The 13,133-nt window shown below is 48.5% G+C and overlaps 2 protein-coding genes across 2 annotated transcripts in view; one reads left to right on the forward strand and one right to left on the reverse strand.

Moving 5' to 3' along the window:
• Positions 1–572: 572 nt before the first annotated feature.
• Positions 573–3,924, forward strand: TRMT10B (tRNA methyltransferase 10 homolog B (S. cerevisiae); the record flags this gene model as incomplete). The annotated part of the gene is made up of 5 exons (XM_010155306.1): positions 573–725; positions 1,454–1,532; positions 2,382–2,449; positions 2,734–2,857; positions 3,818–3,924. Coding segments are annotated over 5 exons (531 nt in total), but the record flags the coding sequence as incomplete, so codon positions are not given.
• Positions 3,925–6,540: 2,616 nt separating this feature from the next.
• Positions 6,541–13,133, reverse strand: part of FRMPD1 (FERM and PDZ domain containing 1) — a 20,058-nt gene continuing 13,465 nt past the window's right edge. Inside the window, 5 exon segments of the mRNA XM_010155307.1 lie at positions 6,541–8,861; positions 9,831–9,978; positions 10,401–10,583; positions 11,821–11,916; positions 12,314–12,440. Coding sequence (XP_010153609.1) covers positions 6,541–8,861; positions 9,831–9,978; positions 10,401–10,583; positions 11,821–11,916; positions 12,314–12,440 — 2,875 coding nt within the window.

Below are 13,133 nucleotides of genomic sequence, written 5' to 3' on the forward strand. Positions count from 1 at the left end.
GCTGCTGCCTGCTGGTGCTGCTCCTCCCCGGGGTCTGTAAACTTGTCAGAGGTCCTGGGGATGTGCCCCGTCGCAGCCTTGACATGGCCTGGTGGCTTTGCTTCTCATCCATGCGCCCCTCTGCTTCTGCTCTGGAAAGTGTCCTGCTTTGTTCTGTTTCTGGAAGGTGCTGTTTGCAGGAAAGGACTAGAGGGGGTTGCCTTCTGAAACAGGGCCGAGAGAGAGGAGGTGACTGGGGCAGGTCACTGGTTTGTTGCGTCTGTGCTGGGAAACCTTCCAGCGCAGCTAAAGCTGCGATGTGTGAGGGTGCCTGCAGCAGCTCTCCTGAGAGATGTCCTTCTCTCATGGGCCTGCCTGTGTCTGTCTGGTCTCCAGCACTGGCTGGCTGCACACCCAGCTCTCTGGGTTTCCTTGAGATCCAGCAGCAGCTGAACTGTGCTCCCCAGAGCATTTCCAGAGCCTCAGCAGCCAGCCGGTGGCACAGTCTTGATGGATGTCTGCAGGCCCTGACTGGGGCCATGTTACCCTTGTCCCTAGACTTGTGAATTACTGTGCTTGTTATTTGTTGGAAGGAGACAAGCCGCCTCGCTTCCCAGATCAGGAGACTCTACGGGGCAAACAGGCGGGCTGAGAAGCCGTTTTGGCTCTGTCTGACAGAGTTTGTGGTGGGCTCATTGATCTACAAGGAGTGTTTTCGCATGAACGATGGTTTCTCCAACTATTTGGTAAGTGTCTCTGATCACAGTGCTTTCAAGACTTGTAGCACCTGGCATCCGCAGTGCTGGCCCTCAGTGTCGACCCAGGGCAGGCTGAGGTGGGTTAAGGTGGTAGGAATGCAGTGACAGTGGTTACAGTCAGATAATGGGGTGATGTGCAAGGCCTTCCTGTTAGACATTGTGTCCTTGCCTGCAGGAAGAGAATTCCTTCTTCAGATGCTACTTCTACAAAGAGACCTGTGATACTGAGGACAGGCAGACACATGAGAATGGTCAGATTCTGGGCAGGTCATGCATTCTTGTCCTGAGTTTTTATACCAATCTTGGTCTTACTCAAGCACGAGACCCATACATACATGTTATGGCAATGATGCTGTGCTCTGTGTTCTACAGCGCACGTGGGACTGCACATGGTCACAGCAAGGGAAGAAAACCACCTGAAGTAGAGATTGCTGAAGAATTGGAATCTCATTTAAAATTGCATAATTATTGTGGATCTCTCTTCCTCAAACAATGTCTAGGGATTTTGACGAGAAGAGAATTTAATGAATTTTGCGATACGTATCGCAAACAGAAACATTTTCCAGATTTAAAAAAATCCACTCTTATCTGTAGGAGTTTAAGTACTAAGGCAGTAGTGTCAGTTCTGGTGTATTTCTTTGTCTGAGAGTGGGTTTTGCTCTGCCAGATGGAGTTTGGGGTAATGTGCTTCTTGCTTCATGTCTTGCTTTTTTTAGATGGATACAACTCAAGAAAGTTACCTGGACCTGTTTCCTTTAAATGCAATTGTTTATCTCACTCCTGACTCTGAGAATGGTATGTATTGTACTTGCCTTTAGCACAGGGAAACTAGAGCAAAGTGCTGATTTTTAAGCTTTTCTTTTTGACACCACCTCATACTTCAGGTGATTGAATTCCAAGCATTCACTGTCTCAAACTGCATGAGGTATACAGTGTACTTAGGTCTAATGCTAAATCTATTCATACCTCAATCTGTTTTGATGGGGAATGAGGTTTTGAGTCAGGGCTGTGTGTGATCTGCAGCAGAGTTAACTTGTGTGTAGACCCCCTGCACTTTGTAATACTACAAAGTGACAAAGTGGAGGCGCTGTGTCAGTTTTGAATATAGTCTAAATTACATCCATTCTCTGAAATAGCACAAAGCTACATCATTCCCTTTATCTCCTAATTTGCTGCTGTGTTCGTTTTCTCCTCTTCCTCCATTTCTAACTGCCCATGTGTCCCCCCCTATGTGGGGACATAGATCCCTTTCTTGTTTTACACAAGTGCCATGTGCTCATAAAGAATTTGTTAAGGGGAGAGGAGGGGTTTAGGAGATGACTTCCACAGCTGGGAAGCATCTGCAGAGCAGATTGCGATCAGGCTGACCACATCAGCCACATCTCAGAACTGACGAGTTAAAAGGAGCGATGTGTGGTATCTCTGGCACCCTGTGCTTTCACCCCTCACCCCCCCTTTCATTCTGCCTGCAGGTTCAGGCAGACACTTCTGTCTCTGAAGCCTCAGTCTCCTTCACGGTCTGAGGCTCCAGGGTGAAGGGTGACTGGCCACAGCTTTCTTATGGAAATGGGGTCTTGCCTGGGGAAGGGTGTAGTGCAGGATTTTACTGTTGTATCATAGTAAGCGAGTTCTTCTCATTTCTAGTCCTTGACGATGTTGATCCAAATAAAGTGTACGTCCTCGGAGGCCTGGTGGATGAAAGTATTCACAAGGTGAGTAGTAGACTTCCAGAACCTGGAGGTGCCACCTGCCCCATTCACTCATGAGAGCAGAGACATCCCAGTGCTGCTGCTGCCCCCATTTGAGACATTGTTATTGTGCCACCATCTGTTTTTCCTGAAGGTTCTGCCTGGATCCAGCACCAGGCTGAGAGACTGCAGCAGTTGTGGTGAAATAAGCCCCAGGACAGTTTTTGGCTTTGTCGCTGCTTGTATCCAAAATTATGTGCATGCTATGCTTGTGTCTCTGTATGCTAGGCACACTGTTTCCCTTGCAGAAGCTGACTCTGCAAAGGGCACAAGAACAGTCCTTGCAAACAGCTCGCCTCCCCATTCGCGAGTACATGGTGAAAACCGCCAACACCAAGAACTACCATTCAGAGACCCTGGCGATTAATCAAGGTGAGAGGCTGAGCCATGTCCTATCACTTTCTGAGCAGGGGGAGGCTATCAAGCAGCAGAGGCCTCGTGCTGAGTAATGTGATAAACACTGGGAGCAGAGGTTTCTTTTACTAGGTTTTGTCCTTGCTGCTCCCATTTTAAGGTCTTGTGTGCTTCTCTGCATCAGCCTATTCTCAGAGAAGCAGGGCTGACTTCACTCTTGCTTTGCACAAAGCAGTGAACAGTTAGTGTGGGGAGATGTGAGGAGGCTGCTGTTGCTACAAGTCACACAAGGTCCCAGGCAAGGGAGGACAGAAGTTGTCAGGCCTGTGTCAGGTTCAGTCAAGGCTCACAACACCAGGATGGAGTGTTTCTGCACTCCACCACTCATCGCTCTGTGTCATTACCAGGGGCCAGGCCACCTGGTGACATCAGTGGATGTGCCCATGCTCCTCTGCTAGGGACTACGAAGGGGCTGCTGTCCTAGGCCAGCTCTATTAAGTCCTTACGTCTGGCACAAAGACTTTGTTGCTACCTCTGTTCAGCACAGGGCAGAGAAGGTGGTGCAAGGCTCGCTCTTAGAGACCACTGTCCCAAGCCCTGTGTGGAGCTGAGAAGCAACAGTGGAAGCACTGTAGGTATGACCAACTGTGGCGGTATTGTCCTCAGCAGCACAGATGAGAAGTGCAAGTTAGTCAGAATGATGATTGGGGGCACCTTGCTTTAGTTGACAGTGTCTCTACTTTTCCTAGCCAGAGCTCCCTGAAGTTACCTTCAAAATAGTTGTCTACTCCTAGATGAGCTGCCTCAAACATTGCTCATCAGGTTTTTAAATGAGAGGGGATGCAGACCCTATACTAACCTTCCCTGGCATCAGTTGTTGTCAGTTCCTGATGTTCTGCAGCTGGTGGGGGTGGGTATTACAAAGCTTGCTTATCGGTACCTGTATCACAGCACAGTACAGCTCTCTGTTTCTGACAGTCTTCGATGTCTTATCAACTTACTATGAGACCCGAAGCTGGCCAGCAGCCTTGAAAGCTGGAGTTTCTGCTGGAAAAGGCTATACGCTACCAGATGCAGTGAAATAAGTGGAAGTACTTCAGCAAGATAATGCATAAGAAAACTTTATTTGGTGATGTTGAACTGTGCAGACAAGAGTCAAACTCCAAACTGGAAGCAGAGGCACCAGCATGAATGTGCATAGACAAGACAGCTCTGCTTAAATCTTGTTTTAAGAACCTTGTCAAGAGTGTGACACATTCTACCTCAGCTGGGAATGATTCTTCTTGAACAGAAAACAGAAGCTCATGGAGCTCTGACATCAAGTGAAAACTGATTGGAATTCGGTTTTGCTTCTCTGCAGATGCTTGTTACTTTTACTCTTCCATCTATGCTTATTCTGGGACAGGGAGGAGAGCTTTAAGGTATTTCTTTCTTCTGGATTAAACAGTAAGTAAAGTGAAGTTAAAATTCCAAAGCTCACTGCTGAGAAAAATTTTTTCCCATGGAAAAGGACAGTGCTGTTAGATTTGGGGAATACAAGATGGGAAGTGATTCCCCAGTGGAGAAACAGTTCCCAGGTTTGCCATGTCCTAACAACTTTAAACCAGTTGCAGACTCGGTGAGTTGTTGAAGCCTATAGCTAGTCCTGTGTATCTAATGTAAAATAAAATGTTTACTCTTGAGTGTCCATTGCATCCTTGCGGTTACTGATGCGTGCATAGTCCATCATCACACACTATGTGTGAAGTTTACTAATCCTGACATTCCTCCTGGAAAGGTACTGGGATTGGACTGTGCCCTGCTCAAGCAGCAATGTATTTCACAGCCAGCAGAAAGCATTTTTGATGCATCTAAGTTGATAGTTATTTCAGCCATTGTTGCTAAAAAAAAAAAACCAAAACCCATACCCAAGCAGTTCATGGTCAATGACCAGTGGAAGGACTTTAATGTCTTCTGAGGTAAATTACTGTCATATGCTTATGTGTTTTTGTTTCTCCTTCACATCAAGATTTCTTCTACAACACCTGGAATTCAGTGCCCATGAGACAGCATCAGCAGGGCCAGCTGAAGCTGCTGAACACATAATGTTGCTCCACACAGGCTGAATTTGTGTCCGCTGTGCCCTGTGAGCTCTTCCAGTTCTTACTCTTCACGCCCCCTTGCTCATCAGCTGTTGGTATACAGTTAGAGGTTTGCAAGAGACTTCCAGATCCTGCTGGAATCCCTGAATTTGCCAGGCAGCAGCATCACTAACCTAACCCCCTCCAGTGCTGCCCTCCCCAGCGGCTGAAGGCACTGTGGCCACTGGGTCCCTGGGACAAGGAGAGCTGGCAGCCCATAGTTAGTGTGCTGCCTGCAGGCACTATGTGAGTAGCAGCTGTAGGGGATTTGGTGTAGGGCTGCTTAAGATTGCCAAATTTGTGTGGCTGTTACAAGCCTGCCAGGTTAGGGAAGCCTCTTGGGGATGCTGCAGCACTCCCTTCCACACCAGCTGCCAGCCTCTTCAATGGCAGGGTTCAGTTCCAAGGACCTGCCTTTTACTCCCTCTGGAAGCATTAAAGAATGAGCAAAATGTGGGGGTGGCTGATGTTACAGAGCCACAGGACTATCCTGTCCCCATGTTGCCCTGGTGCGTGGGGAGATGTGTGCATGGGTGAGCTGGCCACCTCTCATGGCCTGGCCCCCTCTGGTACCAAAACCTCCACACCGAGCCTGCTCAGCTGCAGGAGCTGACCTTCTGCAGCGAGAGCTTGTCCCGGGCACACGTATTGCTCAGAGAAAGCTGGCTGCTCCCAAACAAGCCCCTAAGTTGGATGCCAGCAGTGTGGGGGACCTTCATCTGCCCTCTTCATCTGTGGGTGCTGAGGCTGCGCCACCAGCACTGGAGTGCTGACACCACTGCATACAGCTGGATGGCCTTAAAGGGCAAAGCACTCCCACCGAGCTAGGGACATGCTGTGCATGGTGGAAGAGCTGTTGAAGAGGTTGGGAGAAGGGGCTTGCCCTCTCCTAGGGATGCCACCATAATGGGTCACCACTGCAGCTGTGAAGGTGGCATTTCAGTCTCAGGGCTTATGAAAGATGTGGATCCGTAAGTAGCATGGGGCTTAATAAGGGACTTTTTCAAGCACCAGCAAACAACGACAAGAGCAGACTGTATCAGAAAAGCAGGATACAGTGTTGCCTCCTCCCTGGAGACAACCCTCTTCAGCCCTTGCAAGGAAAAGCAGTTAAATACAGCTTTGCTTGTTCCCAAAGAGGATTCCATTCCAAGTCCAGACACATCCTCAGCCACAAGATACACACAAGTTACACTAGGTTCCTTCACGTTGGGCCAGGGTGGGATGTGGTGTCACTACTCTGAGTCTGCCTGGAGAGTAAGGAGGGGGAGGAAAGCCAAAAGGCTCCTGTCTCTCCACAGGCGACAGAAGGCAGCTAAGAGACTGGCCTCCTGCTGCTGAACTACTCTACGAGTTTGCATATTACATATGGATCATGTATACAGAATTACACAAATCTAAGCCGGAGTGCTGTGCTCTGTGCCATGACCACCCCCTGGACAGGGCAGCTCTTGGAGCTAAACCAACACACGTGGGCATGCCCCACTCTCAAGCTGTGGGGGAGAGCCTGGCAATGGACAAAGGGAAACATGGCTGGAGTCTTCCCCACCCAGTGCACCCCTCTGCCACCTCACAGCCCTGTCAAAACAATGGGGGTACCCTGAGTTGCTGCATGAGACAAAACATGGCGGCTGTAAAGGCTGTGTATTGGTGGGCAAGGAGCTTGGCACCCAGATCTGGGCAGCCCTGCCTGCAAAGCTGCTGGTTAACAGCCTGCATAAGCTGGCGGTAGGTGCCCACCACGTCAAGGACTGCAGCCCTGAGCTCTGGCTGCTGCTGCCTGCACAGCTGGCAGTGTGTCACCTGGAAGCAGGCCACTGCCAGATGAACCAGGTGGTCGAACGTCACTCGCAGCACATCCTGCAGCTCTTTGAGGGGCTGCTCTGTTTTCAGGAGCTCCTGGCAGCTGGACAGCAGGTCCTGGCAGGCTAAGCCAAGGGCACCCTTGCTCTCAGCGCCCTGCTCTGCACACTGATCTTGCATGTGGGTTGCTTGGTTCCCAGACAGCTTCCCCACAACCTCCTGAAGCTCTGTGGTGTAGGCCAGGAAGCAGGAGAAATCTGCAGGGCTCATACGTGCTTGGTCCTTCAGCTGGCCAAGAGCTTGGACATGCGGGTCCCACTACGCCACATCCCTAGCAAGGGAGATGGGATAACTGCCCACAGGGGTCCCAGGAAGACTGTGGTTGCTGGATGGTGGGATGGTGAGGGGCCCCAGAAACGTGCTGCACATGGGGATTGTGGTTTCACATTCCCTTTTCTCATCAGGCCCATGGAAGCAGTTGATAAAGGACAGCTGACAGCTGCATTTGTCCATCCTGAGCTGTGGAGGAGAGGTCTTCACTGTGGAAAAACTCAAAGGCCTGGCCAAGATGGGGTCACAAGGGGTCTGTTCATCCTTTGCGTGGTTAAAGCAGAGGAAGGAGTGCTTTGAAACCCCACAGTCTCCTGCTCTCAATGAGACCAAGGGAATTGGGTCCGAGGAAACGGAAAGCCCTAGAGATGGAGTCAGAGGACAGTCTTTTCCTACCTCAGTAGCCTGTTGTCTGGGAAGAGGAGTCTGAACAGGCTGTGGCTGTTCATGAGTCACATTTCCTACATCTTTTCTGGGCTCTCCTTCATCCAGTCTCTGGCTGCTTACCAGCTCTTCCTCAAAGGGTGGTCCAGCTGGGAATGTTTGCATCTCCCTTCTGCCAGCATCAGCCCCCAGGCACCCACTGGTCTTCTGAGAGGTCAAAAACCCTAGTGGGCGCTCTGTGCTTTTCTGAGATGGGCTGGGTGATGTGAGGTCTGTCCTCATTCCAAATGAGAGCCAGGAGAGGCAAGTTATAACCTCTGAAATGCTGCTGCAATCTGTTAAGAGCTTGGTTGCATCTGGAAAACCCACATGATTTTTATTGTGCGCTTTCCATAAACTCTGCTTGTTTACCACTTCTCTGCTTTTTGCCTGTAACAAGGCACTGTCACTGCTGTTTCCAGTACAGCTGTCACAGTTAGCTTTTCTCTCTTCACAGGGAGTCGGGACAAGCTCCTCACATGCTGCTCGCCTCCCAGCAGCGGGGAGCAGCTCCTGGTAATGGGCCACCTCACAGGGAGAAGCCACACTGGGACCCTGAGCTGATGGTGGCAGGGTGTGTTCATCAGCAGGGTAGGTCACATCTTGGCCCAGGAATGGCAGTACATCACCAGCCTTTTGCTGGGCTGCCATTGCCTCACCCACCTCCTCTAGTGCCACTTGGGCCAGCCAGCCTGCGGCAGCCACACAGCTCTCCACACTTTGCCACCCAGTATTTGCCTTCCTGGCAGCTCTGCTTTGTCCCCCAGGAAGGGGCACAGCTTCCTCTAGAGACAGGAAAGTTGGATGTACAGCATGTGCAGGTTGGCAGCCATTGTCCCCATGCATGGCAACACCTCCACTCCCCTCCCTGTGCTGGTCACCCTGCAGGCAAACAGCTGAAAAGGAAGAAACCACCGAATCAGTCACTGATTTGGTTTCCATGGTGTCAGGCTCCATTTCCAGCAGGTCAGAAGATAGGTTTGTGCCAGCAGCATCCCTCGGGGCCTGGGTGGCAGCAAGGCGTCCCACCTCTGCATCATTCTTGATGCTCTCTAAGGAAGGTAGAGCAGGAGGCTGAGCAAACAGTGGTGAGTGCAGTGGCCAAGAGCAGCAGCTCTGCAGAGAGCCTGGCAAAGCTAAGGGAGAAGTGACCTGTGAAGTATAATCAGTGTTCAGGAAAGATCTCCTCTTTTGCAGGCTCTTGGCATGTGTCAGCTCCTTATCCCTTCTGTGCTTCTCACTTGCTGTCTGCTTTGTCATCAGGTTTTCCCCCAGGCTGTAACACCTTAGTTTCTTTAGGGTGCAGGAAGAGTTGTCTGTACCCTCTGGGGATGTCATCATGTGGCCTGCTGGCAAGAAAAAAACCCATGAAAGTCAGGAAATAGCCTCAAGCAGCAGAATATCCATGCATCTGTGCAGTGGGCCGAAAAGCTAAGACAAGTCCTGCAACTGCAGACATCAATGTTTGGCAGCAAAGCCTGTCTCCCAAGTACCCAAGGAAGCTGTCTCTTATGTTACTGTGATCAAGCACCTACTTGGAATCAGTTGTGTCAAGAAAAATAGGCCTGGGCCTGTAGCTAGAAAGACTGAAGTCCAGGCTTTGTGATGAAGTGTGCTGAATAGTCTCTCTCTTTGTTTACTGGAGTCACTTGATCCGACTGCAGATGCAGCTGTAATTCTCATGTTAAATTTGGTGATATTAGCAGCACCTACAGACAGTACTGCCTACAGCTCTACGTTTATTAACACTGAATAGAAACATTATCAGCCTGGATATTTAGATGATAAAAATTTCCAGAGATTACAGTTTTGTGCCTGAACGTGGTATTGTTACTGTGCATGAACACAAAAGCCAAAATTGTTCTAACCACATAAAACAAATTCTTAACAAGTTCAGTTAATGTTGAAAGAGCCGATTATTTCAGAAACAAGAATACTCTCCTTTCTGAGAAAATACAACTACCAGGGAGCTCAGCCACAGGACCCAGTTACATAACATGCCCCCGACATGAAATTATTTTTGCTCTTGGGGATGCATGGAACAATACTACTAATACAAGAATATATAAACACACACACATATGTATATATGTGTGTGTGTATATATATATGTAAAACCCTAAACAGCTTTTAGCTAGCTGGCACTGCCTGCACCAAGGCTGACAGTCTTAATAATTTGCAGATGCTACTGCACACCCCCGCTGACTGTTCTAGCAGGGTGCTATTCCTAGGAGGGAATAACACCTCTAATGCTGGAGGATCCACCCGCTTTCTCCCCATCCTTTGGCAAGAAAATGGTTGGGGGATTTTTAAACCTTCTTCAGCTGAGACATGGTGCAGCTGCTGTTTTTTCTCTCCCCAGGTAAATATGGAGACATTTGCATCCACAAACAGTCTGTAATAGCCAATGATGAGGCAGACAAGATCTTTTGCACTGTTGGATTCCAGTAGCAGAGTCAGCAGCTTTTATTTTAGGGAGTGAGGGGTTGGGTGGAGAAAACAGTAAAAAAATGTTAGAATAGGCAAATATTGGTTTTACCAAAATCTGCAGGAACTTTTGCACACTGACAAGACATTCCCTCTCTCCCGTACCACCATCTTTGCAAGGTACTCTGTTTTTGCATGAGGCACAGAGAAAGAAGAGAAACTGTTCTTCTTGCATTTTGATATGTTTCACTGATGGAGGACAATGGAAGAACCACTTCAGCCACGTTGTATTCTTCCTACAAGCTTTCCCTTCTCAGCCTGTTCTAAGCCTTTTGTACTAACGACACCATCAGCTACATGTCAGATTTTTAAAAGAATAGATGGTGTGAATGACACCCACCCCTCGTTCTCTGGCCCTGACATAGCCCCATGCTGGCCATCATGAAAGTACTGCTTACCTTCAGGTCCTGCAGGAAGATTTTCACCATACTGATTTTTTCAGACTCCTCTATAAGCTCCACCCTGCTGATGTTTGCAAACTCTGCCAGACTGGTTATGATGTTAAGCTTATTACTGATAATCTGGCTCACCCCATACTTGGCACCCACCAGCAAGGCAATATACGATTCTTTGTCCTGTAGCTGTAAAGGGAGAGGTTAAAACTGTAGACAAAATCTGAGCAGGAACCCATGTATATGTGCTGGCAGGGACTCTTCAGTCACCCGATTTTGTGCCGTATCTTTCAACACTGGACTCTACAACTGAGCAGCAACCAGCTGCAAGGGAGCCCTGTGTTACTTACAGGCTATCAGGTCATCTGCTCCCGGCCATTCTCTTCTCTGGCTTGGGGGCAGCCAGCTTCCTGTGCCCCCAGAAATGCACCAGCCATCTAGCAGATCCAAAGAGGTGGTCAGCAGCAGGTAGCTATCAGAAGTATCACCTGGCAGGGTGTGCCAGATGGACCTAGCGAGACCTGCTGGAGCCGGCTAGAAACTTCAGGAAGGCATTTTTGGTTTTGGAAGAAATGTCAACACTTTCTGTTAGGATCAGACACTTAAAAAAATTTAATGAACGCCCATATCGTTTGGCAGAAATATTTCAATTTGCACACAAATGTAAACCTAAGCATTACAGCAACCCATTATTAAGGTCCTCCTCCGGTACAGAGCTACCTACACTGCTCAGCTACCTGTACAAAACAGCTTGTGGTCCACAGTTCAGTACAGATGCAAATGGACATAGGGAAAAAAAAAATCCAAAAAACCAAGAATCCTCTTGTGAAAGAGCAGCGTTCTTTTTCACAATAAGGTTTTAATCATGGCCAATGTCTTTTAACACACACCCCCCAATCTCCTAAGTACTTTACAACACTCAAAATCTTGAAAGAGCTCATCTGAAGAGCAAGAATCACAACTGTCTGTTAGAAAAAAATGAACATATTATTGTGTAGGCTGGTAACTCATTCACTTCTATGGAACAATGCTGAGTGATCCTAGTAGAGTCCCTTACTAATATTTATCATGATGTCCCAGTGCAGGGAGAAGTGCTATGACTGCAGTTGGCTGAAACAGCATCACTAGAGCTAATGTTACATTTTCTATGAGCATCAAAGCAAAGACAGGGACGGAGACTCAGCAAGAGGTGACTAGTCTTACATGAACAATCAATTTAGAAAAATATTTAACCATTTCTGTTTTAGATAGGGTTTGCTTTGGTTAAGACATGATCTTACTCACTGGTGAAGAAAAAAAGCTGGAACTGCCTCTTGTGCCCTATCTTTGCAGTTACTGCCCAAGTATACTGCTATAACAGAAGCACAAACCAAGGCAGTACGACTGTATGCCAAAATCCAATTACATTATTAAACAGCACTCGTACCATCAGGGTGGCATTAAAGATCTTCCCATTGTACATCTTCAGGTCTCCCAGTATCTGCAGGTAGCTCAGGCGCACTTGGACTGCTGCGAGCATATGCTTCATTTTGCAAGAGAAGAAATACTGTTTAGAAACATAGTATGCGAGTAAGGTTTGATGGGAAGCCTGTAGGCTAGAGGGTGTTCTTTTCATACACGGCTTAGTATTGGACCAGCACATTGAGCTTGGTCTGAACAGAAAATGGATGTGTGCAGGACCATCCCACATTACCACACTTGCTTGTGAGGCAACTCCACAAGCAAACTGCAACAGAAAACACTACACAGGATCATGAGGGTGTGTGCGCAGCAGAGGGAGTTACAAGAGGACAAGATAGGAGAAAAGCCTCAAGTGGGTCCATAGAGGAGACCCACAGAGGAAAGACATTGCCTCTTTGGCCCTGAGAGATGCTGCCACCATCCTGGGAGGCGCCGTGAACCCAGAGGACACACACTACCTTCTGCTGAGGGTCCAGTAGCACCTGGTTCCGCTTCATGTGGTAGCTGATGGCTTTCTTGATATCCTTCCCTCTCATGTTTCGAAGCAATGTTGGTGAGATGAAGTTTTCAATTCCCCAGTCTCTCCTGCTGGAGAGACAGGAAGGGAGCAAAGGGGGTACCAGCTATCCCCCAACACCACAGGAATGTGCAGAAGGGCAGCTGGCCAGAGGCAGAGAAGGACAAACACACCATGCCAGTCCAGGATGCATTGAGCCTCAGGGTGCTGTAACATGTCTTGATGGCTCATGCAGCTGAGGACTGCCTCACTCGAATACATAGAATCGCTGGATGGTTTGGGTTGGAATGGATCTTAAAGATCACCTAGTTCCAAACTCCCTGCCATGGGCAGGGACACCTTCCACCAGACCAGGTTGCTCAAAGCCTCATCCAGCCTGGCCTTGAAGACAGCCAGGGATAGGGCATCCACAACATCTCTGGGCAACCTGTTCCAGTGCCTCACCACCCTCTCCGGGTAGAATTTCTTCCTGATATCTAATCTAAATCTCATCACTTTCAATTTAAACCTGTTACCCCTTATCCTGTCGTTACCTGCCCTTGTAAAAATAATTCACTTGTATGTGCATCTGCTACCCTGTCAGGAGACAGGGTTGGAGAACATGTGCTTCCATGCAGAATGCCTGTTTCTACATGATTATACAGGAGACATTCTACAAGCTTAGTCAGCATAATGGTCTCAAACCTGTCCTTGCCACCCAGAGGATGAAGATTCTGGCTGTACATTCACTTTACTTTGGTTACAAGACTATTACATTTTAA

This window comes from Eurypyga helias, unplaced genomic scaffold (assembly GCF_000690775.1).
Source record: "Eurypyga helias isolate BGI_N326 unplaced genomic scaffold, ASM69077v1 scaffold14607, whole genome shotgun sequence".
In the NCBI taxonomy this organism is placed as follows: Eukaryota; Metazoa; Chordata; class Aves; order Eurypygiformes; family Eurypygidae; genus Eurypyga; species Eurypyga helias.